Genomic DNA, 12244 nt, shown 5'->3' on the forward strand with positions numbered 1-12244 from the left:
TCAAATGTATTTTAGGTTGGATGTGTGTACTGGGATTTCCGCTGATTTTGTTCAATGAACCTGTCTTGGTGGGGGTAGAGTTTAAATGTTTTGCAGGTAGCGAGAATCGAGTTTCAGTTCAGGTTCAAGGTGCGCAGAGTCCTCCGGATGTCTTATATGTTTCAAGGCGGGTTTATGGATTCTCCAAGTGTATTTAAGTCTTTTCAAATTTGGTAATGGATTGTATTATTCCTTTCTAGAGCTTTTTGGTTTATTATTTATGGATTATATATCCTTGTTGAGTTTGGTGACACCTTGGTGATGTCTTGAGAAATGTTATATGTTGGAATGTTGTAATTGAAGCAGGTGAAAGAAAATCTGACGTAATATCTTAGGTTGTCCATATTTAGGGGAAGTGCTGCCGAATTTTTTTTAATAACTAATTAATTTAAGGTCTTGATTAGTGTCACTGAGATAGGCTAAACCCGTGATTAAATCTTTGAAGTTGTTTGAAGAGTTAAAGTTTGTTTAGCAGGGTTTAAAGTTGAAATTACGTTCATTTTGTTTAGATTAAGTCTAAGTGTGTTTAGAAAGCAGCTCGTTAAGGGCGGGCTGTTACACCTCAGGTGGAACAACATTGAATATGTTGTTGACAATCCCATCCCCAGCTATTACTCAAAGGATATGACTCCAGAAAAGCAATGTGCGTGGGTGAGCCACATGTCGCTAGTGATGGATCTTATTCTTGGCTCAATCCCCAAGGATTGGATTGCAAGGTTCATTGCATATGAGCCATGGGCACTCCTAAGGCATCTTAGGGATATATGTCGTGGTAGATTCGAACATGGTGGTTAACATGTCGACCAAAATGTCTTTGAATTGGTACATTCATTTGGGGATCTAAAGCTTAATGCTCCACTGGGTTGTTGCTTTGACGTCGAAAGACAAAAGGCAAGGGAAAGGGTCATTGATCTTAAAATGACAGAAGGAACACCAATTAAGGCTCATACAAAGAAAATGGTTTGGCTTCTTAACCGCCTTGAGCTACTTGGTAAGCCATTCCCAGATTCTGCAGCTGCGGGAATACTTTTGAATTCTCTTCACCCTGGTTATAAGAAATTTAAGCTACTCTATTTCTCCAAGAAAAGGGAAAACACTGTTAGTGAGCTAATCTATTTGCTTAATCAATATGAATTGGACTTTGTAAGTGATAAGCAAGCGTCACTAAAAGTAAAGAGTTTGAAAATCAAGAAAAAGGTTCCGGGGAAGATACAAAGACAGGGTGCATCTCCAGCTACTCCAGGAGGGAAAGTGGCGCCCTCCAAGAGGAAAATGAAGAGGGATCGTTCTCCATCTACATCGCAATTCTTCAATTGTAATGAAATTGGTCATTACAAACGAAATTGCCCCAAACTAAAGGAAGAGAAGAAGGACGGAAACGTCGCTTCTCCTTCAGGTATGTATGTTATACATTGTAATCTTGGTAATTCTACTTCTTGGGTATTAGATAGTGGTTGTGGCTCACACTTATGTTCCAATTCGCAGGGACTAAGGAGAAGTAGAAATCTTAATAAAGGCGAGATGGATCTACGCGTGGGAAATGGAGCACGGATTGCGGCATTAGCTGTAGGATCTTATTTTATTTATTTGCCTAGTGGTTTTGTTTTGGAACTAGAAAGCTGTTACTATTTTCCTAGTATCACCAGAAACATCATTTCCGTTTCAAGTTTGGATTATAAAGGTTTTAGTTTTCAATTTAAAGACAATAGTTGTTCTTTTTCTTTAAATGGTATGTTTTATGGTTCAGCACAACAAGAAAATGGTCTATATGTGCTAGATACGAGCAAACACATTTATAACATAAATACTAAAAAGGCTAAAGCTGGTGATTTCGATCTCACATATCTGTGGCATTGTCGATTAGGCCATATAAACACAAAACGCATGGAAAGACTTCAAAGGAAGGACATTCTAGAATCATTCAACTTAGAGAATATTGATCAATGTGAATCTTGTTTACTTGGCAAAATGACAAAGCGACCTTTCTCAAAGGTAGAATAAAGAGCAAGCAAACTACTAGGGCTAATACATACGGATATATGTGGGCCTATGAGTACGAAAGCTAGAGGTGATTTCAGCTATTTCATAACGTTTACGGACACTTTCAGTAGATATGATTATATTTACTTAATGAAACACAAGTCTGAATCGTTTGAGAAATTCCGAGAATTTCAAAATGAAGTAGAGAATCAACATGGCAAGAAAATCAAAGCTCTAAGATCAGATTGAGGAGGTGAATATCTTAGCCACGAGTTTAATGACCATCTAAAAGAATGCGGTATTCTTTCTGAATTGACTGCTCCGGGGACACCTCAATGGAATGGAGTGTCAGAACGTAGAAACATGACCTTACTCGATATGGTCAGGTCAATGATGGGTCAGGCCGAACTTCCTTCACAATTTTGGGGACATGCGTTGCAAACAGCAGTACTAACACTGAATCGTGCTCCGCCAAAAGTTGTTAAAAAGACTCCATACGAATTATGGACTGGGAAACTTGCAAAGTTGTCTTTTATAAAGATTTGGGGTTGCGAAGCATATGTCAAGCGATTAATTTCAGACAAGCTCGAACCAAAATCTGACAAATATTTATCGTTGGGTATCCAAAAGAAACATAGGGTATTACTACTACAACAAGTCCGAGAACAAAGTATCCGTTGCTCGTGACGGTGTCTTTTTGGAAAGAAATCATATTTCCAAATTGACAAGTGGGAGAATCCTAGACCTCGAAGAGATTTGAGATGAACAACGAAGCAGTTCAAGGTGAAGAACCTCCAAGGCCTTTAGAAGAGCCAGTGGGAGTAGTTCCTCAAGATGTTGTTGCCCCTCGTAGGTCACATAGAACTAAGGTTCAACCGGACAGATGGACAGGCGTCCTCTTGACTGAAAACTTAGATTTTCTCATATTAGATAGTGATGAACCTATGACCTAAAAGAAAGCTATGACGAGCCCAAGCTCCACTAAATGGTTAGAGGCCATGAAATCCGAGATAGACTCCATGTCAGAAAATCAAGTCTGGGATTTGGTAGATTTTCCGGATGGGTTTACACCTATCGGATGCAAATGGGTCTTCGAATTGAAGAAAGACAAAGATGAAATTGTATACATATACAAGGCTAGATTGGTAGCAAAAGGTTACAAGCAAGTTCATGGCGTTGACTACGATGAAACCTTTTCTCCAGTCACCATGCTTAAGTCTATTCGGATAATCCTTGCGATTGTCGCGTTTCATGACTATGAAATATGGCAAATGGATGTCAAAACTGCCTTCTTGAATGGTGTTCTTGAAGAGACTGTGTTTATCACACATCCGGAGGGTTTTGTCGATTAAAAGAATCAAGGAAAGGTATGCAAGCTTAATAAATCCATTTATGGATTAAAGCAGGCATCAAGGAGCTGGAATAAACAATTTGATGAAGCAGTCAATAAGTTTGGCTTCATCAAGAATCAGGACGAATCTTGTGTATACAAGAAGGTCAGTGGGAGTAAAATTGCATTCCTAGTCTTGTATGTAGATGACATACTACTTATTGGAAACGACATTCCTATGCTGGAGTCTGTAAAGATTTGGCTTGGACAGTGTATCTCAATGAAGGACTTAGGAGAGGCACAATACATATTGGGCATCAAGATCTATAGGGATAGATCTAAGAGGATGATTGGACTAAGCAAGAGCACTTACATTGACAAAGTGCTAGCTAGGTTCAATATGATGGAAGCCAAGAGAGGCCATCTCCCCATGACACATGGCATATATCTAAGCAAGACTCAGTGTCCCAAGACATCTGATGAGCATAGAAAGATGAGTGGAATTCCAAACGCTTCGGCTATTGGATCGATCATGTATGCTATGATTTTTACAAGGATGGATGTTTCGTTCGCACTCAGTGTAACGAGCAGGTTCAAGTCAGAACCAGGTGAGGCACATTGGACTGCTGCCAAGAATATCCTAATGTACCCGAAAAGGACTAAGGATCAGTTTCTGGTCTATGGTAGTACAGATGAGTTGATTGTTAAAGGCTATAGGGACACAAGCTTTAAAACCAACAGAGATGATTTCAGATCATATTCTGGTTTTGTGTTCTGCCTCAATGGCTGGAAAAGTGCTAAGCAAAGCACTATTGGAGATTCTACAACTGAAGGCGAGTACATTGCTGCATCACAAGCAGCAAAGGAAGCTGTTTGGATTCGAAAGTTCATCGAAGAACTTGGGGTGTTCCCCTCCATTAAAGGACTAATGGCTTTATATTGCGACAATAGCGGAGCCATTGCCCAGGCAAAGGAGCCTAGGAGCCACCAAAAGTCTAAGCACGTACTGCGGCGATTTCACATACTTCGAGAAATCATTGAAAGGAAAGAAATCGATATTTACAGGTTGGAACTGATGAGAACATCACAGATCCATTGACTAAACCGTTGCCACAAGTGAAGCACAACGCACATGTAGCAACCATGGGAACCAAGCATGTTGGAGAATGGCTTTAATTTTCTAAGTTTTGTTTTAGAACATCTGTTAGATCTGTGTTTAAAACAATTGTTTTAACCATTTCATATTTTTAAAATTTTATTTTCGTATTCATTTAACTTGGTTTAGTATTAAATGAAAAGTCCAAGTGATTCAAAACATTCAAATGGGATGTCAAAATGGATTCTTCGACAAAGAAACACCATAAGTGAACTTGAATATTGAAGTCACAAAGGATCCCTAATCCAGGTCATTGAAAGGTGGACGACCAATGACTAATGAATATTAGATTGCAAGTAGATTTGTAGTTCGGTTTCTTGAACTAGATTGACTGGATGTCAGGATCTTTTGCATAGATACTTATTGGATCTTGTATCGGATTGACCATGAGAACACTTTAAGAGATTAAAGTCATTTCATAAGTTCTCATTAATGGTGATTAGAACCATTCCTACGAACATGTGTAATTATGATTGCTCGTTTGAGAATCAGTTTGCTCTAATGCTAGCAAAACGTCGCACCGTAAAAGGAGTCTATAAAAGCAGTTATTGGGCGTACTATTTATCAAAGTGAGTGTTCATAGATTGCAAGAATGGATTGTCCTCCTATCTTTGATAAAATTTGGTGTTGTTGTGTAACAAGGCCTCTCGAAGAGTTAGATACTGTGAAAATGCATGGCCGTGCTCAGAATGGTTAAGGCTTAACCTTCTGTAAATGTTTAACAGTTGAACTCAGTAATCCGAGAAACACTTATGGACCTAATAAGGATGACTTGGATCTTACCTTATGTTCGGCAAGTAACACTAAGCGACAAAGGAATGTGAATGCACACTTGTCTTAATGACAAGTGGGAGATTGAAGGAAATGTGTCCTTCACCCAAGGTGCATTAAGTCTAATACCAAGGTTCAGATTAATTACAAACAATTAATTCAGTGAGATCAAGTGATCGGAACAGCTAGCTGGAGCAATGCTTCCGATCAGTGAGTTCTAATCTATATTAGGCTCACAGCTTACTCTTGACTAAACTTATAAGGTCACACCAATGACATGTAACAGATCACCGGATTAAATGAATCGGAAATTCATTTAAAAGCTTTTCGGGAATTAGTTCGGAAAAACATAATATACGATATGACCTTGGATTGGAATCACATATCGTATCACGAATATTCGTAAGCTAGGCGAAACGAATAATCGTATCATACGACGGTGATTCGTCATGTACGATACGATAATTAATTGCCGTAAGGCGTTCGTCGCAAATACGAGCCACAACGGAGCTTCTTGCCCATCGAGCCAAGCGCGCATTCGCGCAAGGCCCAACGAGCCAGCAAGCTCGCGTGTAGCAAGCAGCCAGCTTGTAGGGACGAGTGTGCGCGCATCGATGGGGCAGCAGCGCATCGAGCAGATCAGCGAGGCCCATGGCCCATTCTTGTGATGCTTGGCTGCTTTGTGGGCTTCAGCTGCTATATGGCTTCGGTGAGTGTAAGTGTGTGGCCGGTTAAGGCCTTGAGCCTTGGCTGGTTCCACACAATATAACCTAAGGTTATATTCCACACTCCAAGTTAGTTTTTCCTAACTCTAAACCTAATTCTGAAAATTACGTACGTTCAATTTTGCTCTCTGCATTAAACTGTTCTTCCCAAAAGCAAACACTCTTGAGAATTGTCTAAGCTACGAATCTCAAGACGGATCTGAACGTGTCGGTGAACCAAATAAAGGAACAACGATTGGATTTCTTTGTTCGTGTTCGTGAATCATAAACTCGGGAAAACATGCTTCGAATGTAAGTTTGCTTAATCTGTACTTTATACATGTTTCCTGGCTTTGGGGATTGTTCCGCACATGTTATATGTATTTAACTGTATTCCCCTACACTTCTGACAATGAGGCTGTTGAGATGGAGGCGCTTCCTTCAAGCATGACCCCTCGAGGAAGGTCTACTTTCGATGTTTGTGGCTGGTGACCGACAAAGCTTGTATTCCATCTGAGACATCATTTGTCTCAGCGGCCACGAATCGGTATGGTATTCCTTGTACTCTTCTTTTGATTTTGTAAATTTGAATTGGATCCATTTATACTAACCTGCCCGTTTTATAGACCGATAGGACGGTGATTCTGGTGTTTTGGTTGCAAGAGGACCTCTTGGAGGCTTTTCAGACCATTCATGCAGCTGACGAGGATGCCCGAGGCATTTGCACGCGGGCCGGCTTCACCACCTTATTGGGAGGCGCTAAGAGGTTTTGAGGGAATGATGGGCGTCAAAGTCCGGACACATGCTCTCTTGGAGTGGTGGTGGAAACCACTAACACGTTCCAGATGTGTTGAGGGGAGATTACTATCACTCCCTTCGAGTTTGCCATGATCATTGGCCTCCCGTTTTCTGAGAGGGAGGTTGCTTTTGTCTCCAGATTGACCTCGAGATCTATTGGCGTCAGGGATTTGATAGTCCCTATCGTAGATTTGATTGCTGATAGCGACATCGCTTCTTTTGTGGGCGTGATATTGATGGGTATTGGGATGGCTGGCACCACAACGGAGCAGAAGGTTCGACTTTTTCCTTCTGGTGCTCATATGCCGGATGATCATCCCCGGCAGGAATAGTCGCGTGTTGGTGCGCCACTTGGAGTTTTTAAGGGGCTTGCAGGCTGTCTCGGGGCTCAGCTAGGGTAGCTTGGCGTATAGCCACATTTTGTACGAGATGAAGAATACTCCTAGGACTGCTTTGGAGAGCTTAGTTAGCATAACGGCCCTGTGCAGAGTGCTGGAGGTTGTTGAGGCTCCTTGAACTTGTATCTTGTACTTGTACTTTGTAGTTTGTATCTTGCACTTTGTTCGCATAAGACTGACTGGCGTCTTGTTTGCTTGAAGATTTGGGCGTATGAGCATTTCCCTGGCTTAGCGCCTTCTCGCCCTGGAGTTGTGGCTTACCTGTTTGCTACTTCTTCGAAGGGAGCGGAGCACACTAAGGTGAATGTAGCGGAATTCAGCAGAGCTTTGCGGGTCACACCTTTTGAGAAGGTACATTTGTACTTTATAGAGCCTTGAATAAGTTGTATTTTGTATATTGAATGAGCTGTCTGCTTTGTAGGTGTGTTGGCGCCCTTTTTGGGATGTGCCCATACCCGCCCCGAATGTTCGAGCCTACTCCATGTCTGAGCAACGGGTGCTGATTTTGGGGGTTTATCGCCCCATGTGGTACTTGGGTGAGCGAGTGATTCTCCAGCATAGTACTACAGATCGGCTTGTTCCTCTAGACCCTCCAGAGTCTATAATGCTGAAGGCTGCTGATGCTATTCGAGCCTACCTGGATGTTGTGAAAGCAGGTGTTGAATCTCTCCCTTGGCCGAGATTTGTAAATAGGGCTGGCAGCTACAGAGACTTCTTTCCGAGGCTTGTTGCGGCAGTTCGTTTCTTGCCACCGGTAAATTTTGAACTTGAATCTTGTATTCTTGTATTTCTTTGTATTCTTGTATGAATAAAATCTTGTATGTGTGTTGCAGGTCGAGGAGATCGACCTGGAGGACGTTCCCTATGCTGAAAGGGTCCTCCGTTATGAGGGCTCGAACGGGGAGCAGGTAGAGTTCCTTGTTCTAGGGACCCCTCCCTTAGAGCGGATGGCGGCCAATGCCCTTCCGGAGCACTATGCAGCGGTGAGTGATTTTGTATTCCTTGAAATTGTTGTATTCTTGAATATAGAAATTGACTTTGAATTTTGTATATATGCAGGCGCCTCGGGCGAGAGTGCACCGTTGGATGGTTGTAATTGATTCCCTGGAGAAGCATTGTGTCAAGCTGACCAGGAAGCTTGTTGGTCGAGACCGAGCTGTGAGTTAACTATATTGGTTTGCTTGTATTTGAAATTTGCACATGGATATCTGATATTTGAACTTTGAACTTTGTATAGGAACGTCAACGGGACCTTAGAGAGTCCGAGGATAGGTTTCCTCGGACTGGTGCTTCGACAGAGCAGACTGGGCAGACCCTGGGTCTAGGCCTTGGCTCCAATGCTGAGAATTTTTGGAGGCGTTCAGATGCTGATATGAGGGATGCTCCCTCTTCTTCTACCCAGGCTGGTACGTATTCGTACTCATTTTGAGATGCAGGCGGTTAGGTGCCTTTTGTGACTCATCCTGTTGGTAACTTTGGAGTGAGCAGTTCCCAGCCTTGCGAACCTGACTTTGGTGCATTGGCCTGGGCTCAATTCCAGGAAATGGAGCGAGTACACTTGTTCGAGGAGATGGAGAGGCGGCGCAGATTTGCTGCGGCCCAACAGTCTTATCAGTTCTTTTCCCGTCAGCAGGGACCTCAGCAGTTTCTTTGTACACTTCGCATTTCAGAGTAGGAGCGAACTACCCTGGGAGTTGTACATGAGCCAGAACAGGGGCAAGGTGTAATATCCTTGATTTTAAGCAGCTTTTAATATGCTATTAAGAGTAATTATCGTCTTAAATATGTCATTAGAATTTCTCTTAAACGTAATTTGAGATTAAGATCTTGAAATTTTGTTAAACTAGTGAATGAATTTGAGATTTTCATTAGTACATTAATCTCGTTTTCGAATTGATTCTCGAGTATTACCTTGAGATAAATTTTTGAAAATTTATTTGTTATAAGAGTTAACATTTTGTTAATTCTAAATTAATTTATTTAAAGACAATAATTTTAATGGAATTGGGATTTCTACTTTAAATCAAATTAGGGATAACATATGTATATAAAAAAAATAATAATAATAAAAATTTCATTGTTAAATTAGTTAATGAGAATTCTATTTAAATAATTAAGGTTTTTATACTTAAGCTTGTTTGTATAAATCTGAGTGTGTAAATGATTGTTTTATTATTAAATGAATCATGAACTTTTTCCTCTCCTCTCAATCTCCTTCACTTTCCTTCTCTCTCCTCACCGACATTGCCTCACCTAACCTTCGACACCCTCCTCTCTCTGTCCTGAGCCGCGCACCACCACCGCCTCCACCGTACTCCGTTCTCCCTCGTCGATGCTTCTGATGGTGTGTGTTGCCTGGTTGCTGAATTGTTTCTACCACCTTCTTTAGCTCTGCCTCCCTCTCGTGCTTTGCGTCACCGCCGCCACCGACGGTGGCGTTTCGGGATCTCCATGCTTGCTGCACTACTTGATTGGTAATCTCTTAAACTCTTGTCACTAATTTAAATGAATTCAAGTAAAACCCCCAAATTGAAGAAACCCTAACTTTCTTTTAATTTTCTCTTTCCTCTTGTTATGGTGCAACGACCACTCCATCGCCGCTGTCGTTGCTGTGTTGGTGCCTTGGTGGTGTATTGCTCTTGGTCTTGGTGTGGGGTTGCCCGACCTCCCTACCCCTCTCTTTGGCCTCGCCTCTCTGCTCACGTGAGCCGCTGTGGCCCTGCTCCTCTGCCGCCGTTGTTGTTGCTGCTTGTCGTTCTTGTTTATTGCTTCCTTGATTGTTGGTTCCTTCCTCCTTCCTGCGATTCCAACTTCCTTGAGGGTATAAATTCAAGCTCACTTAAGCCTCCATTTATTTATTAGTTGTACTAATTTTATGGAAATAAATTGTTTTGATAAATTATTTCTATTCTATAGAATTGAACTCGAGTATGTTTGGCAAGAAAAGTGAGAAACTCAAGTTAACATTTCATACTTTAAAGGATTTTCTAAATACTAATGTAATTAAGATTTCAAGTTTTGATTATATATTAACTAAATAATAATTTTAAGTATTTTAATAAATTGTCATTGAACTATAGGTTTCAAACACACGCCCTGTCAAATAATTTAATTTGGTTTTAATTAAAATCAAGCTAAGTCTAGGATTAGTTCTAAAAATGAGTTTTCACAATTTAATTAAAAGTTTTCTCAAGGAAGCTTATTAGCTTCTTGCTCGGTCTAGATTAATAAGGTATTAATTCGTGTTTTGTTTGATGAGGTGACTTGTTGAGGAAGATGAACCAGAAGGATGTAGTTGTGGAATATAAGTGGATAGGTGGGGATAGTGATCGAATGTGTAGCTCTTGGATTTTATGTGTGGTGATTCCAGGTACACATCGTCCAACCATCTTCAATGTTGAAATCATATTTTAAGTCTAAGTATTATGTGTATATATGTATATGTATAGATTCTGAATTGCGCTTTGCAAATTTAATTATGCTTTGGAAATTGAATCGTGTTTTGCAAATCGAATTGCGCTTTAAAAATTTAAGTTTGTTTTATGAATTGAACTATGTCTTGCAAATTGAATTGCGCTTTACGAATTTAAGTATGTTTTATGAATTGAACTATATATATGTCTGACAAATTGAATTGTAATGATTTAAGAATCTTTATTCTTCTAAATGAATATTGGTGCTATTGGGAATCCAAGTAAGAGATGGAAAGGTTGAGAGGTTTTGCGACTAGAATAATTGAGTTCAACAAGGGGTCTTGAGTTGAATTTGGGAATAAATTAGTGTCATGGTTAATCATGAGGTATGTGAATGAGTCAAAAGGTTAAGGGTGTCTTCAATAAGAGTTAGTCATAATTTGAATACGTTAGTGATTAAGCAAAAGTCATGCGCATAATGGACGGAGTCCTACTCAAGTCTCTAAGGAGTTAAGGTCTTAATATTAAATCGTATGGTAGATTTTGGAATAAGATTAAGTGCAATCAAAGTTATAGTTTACTAAGTTCAAAAAGATTTGTTTTCAAGGAGAGTCTAATTTTGACCCAATCGAGGTATACTTGCCTTGAGTTTCTTAAAAGATGCTTGTTTTCTTAATCAAGGATTAAAAAAAAAAAATGAGTTTCTAACATGGAATATGACAAGTTCTAAACTATTTTTAAATAAAACAAAATCGAGATTTAAATGAATCTTTAGCGAGTTATTTCAAGAGTTATGATAATTCCGAACAAGCCATCTTATTTTGAAATTTTTCTAAAATCGCATGGTTTTCCTTAATTTATGAACTATGAAATTTAAACTAGTTTTGAAAAATGTTCAAGTATTTTAGTGAACTTAAGAGTTAGAAGGGCTATAACTAAAGACGTTTTAGTTCTGTTTTGAATTCTTGAAATGAGAATAGTTTGTAAATAAATAAATCTTTAACAAGTTTTAAAACGGAGTTTACTATAAAGATTAATGATGTATCTTAGAATAAATGATCAAGTTTTCATACCTTAATAACCTATGAATTGAAGAATAACTAGTGGACATTTCTATGAATAATAAAGTTATTTTGAATAGTTGAATTTATATAAACGTTTCTAAAACACATTTCAGGCACACTAAGCTCACCTAATTGAACTTAACTATTATATTTAAATCATACTACGAGCCAAAGTAATATTATATTAGAGTCTCAAGTTGATTTATGTTTAAGGACGTTACCCTCTTAAGGTCAAATTGTGAGTTTGTTGGTTAAGAAGTTTGATCAAAAGAATAAATCAATAAGAGTGAATTCATGTGTTAACTAGATCTTACGGTGTGAGTGGTTTAAGTTCAAAGAGTCACCGAATTTGAGGATGATTTATTAATTAAGATATTCTTCTGAGAAGGGAATTTATTGAAATATAATGAGTAAGAAGCTAGTATATGTTTAAAGAGCGCAAATGATATTTTTGAGAGCGAATTCGGATAAATTGGTAATAAATGCTTTAGTAGGGGAAAGTAGCCGAGTATGTGTGGCGTAGTGCTCACATGCATCGGTGATGAAAAACATTAAAAGCGAGTGCTACAATTGTAGACTCGTAGTTCGGTG

General features: G+C 39.5%; 1 protein-coding gene across 31 annotated transcripts in view; it reads left to right on the forward strand.

The window, feature by feature from the left end:
• The first annotated feature begins 9348 nt into the window (after positions 1–9348).
• LOC110804527 (uncharacterized) overlaps positions 9349–12244 on the forward strand; it is a 28899-nt gene continuing 26003 nt past the window's right edge. For 20 of the 31 annotated variants that reach the window (XR_008923348.1, XR_008923350.1, XR_008923358.1 and 17 more), the window contains exon 1: positions 9349–10546. Coding sequence is in view for 10 of the 31 variants with exons in the window: in XM_056831470.1 (XP_056687448.1) it covers positions 9751–9997; positions 10436–10546 (358 nt within the window). In the remaining 21 variants the exon portion in view is untranslated. The remainder of the gene's footprint in view (positions 10547–12244) is intronic. The other 11 variants (XR_008923349.1, XM_056831470.1, XM_056831475.1 and 8 more) reach the window with 1 other exon arrangement.

Source organism: Spinacia oleracea, chromosome 6 (assembly GCF_020520425.1).
Source record: "Spinacia oleracea cultivar Varoflay chromosome 6, BTI_SOV_V1, whole genome shotgun sequence".
In the NCBI taxonomy this organism is placed as follows: domain Eukaryota; kingdom Viridiplantae; phylum Streptophyta; class Magnoliopsida; order Caryophyllales; family Amaranthaceae; genus Spinacia; species Spinacia oleracea.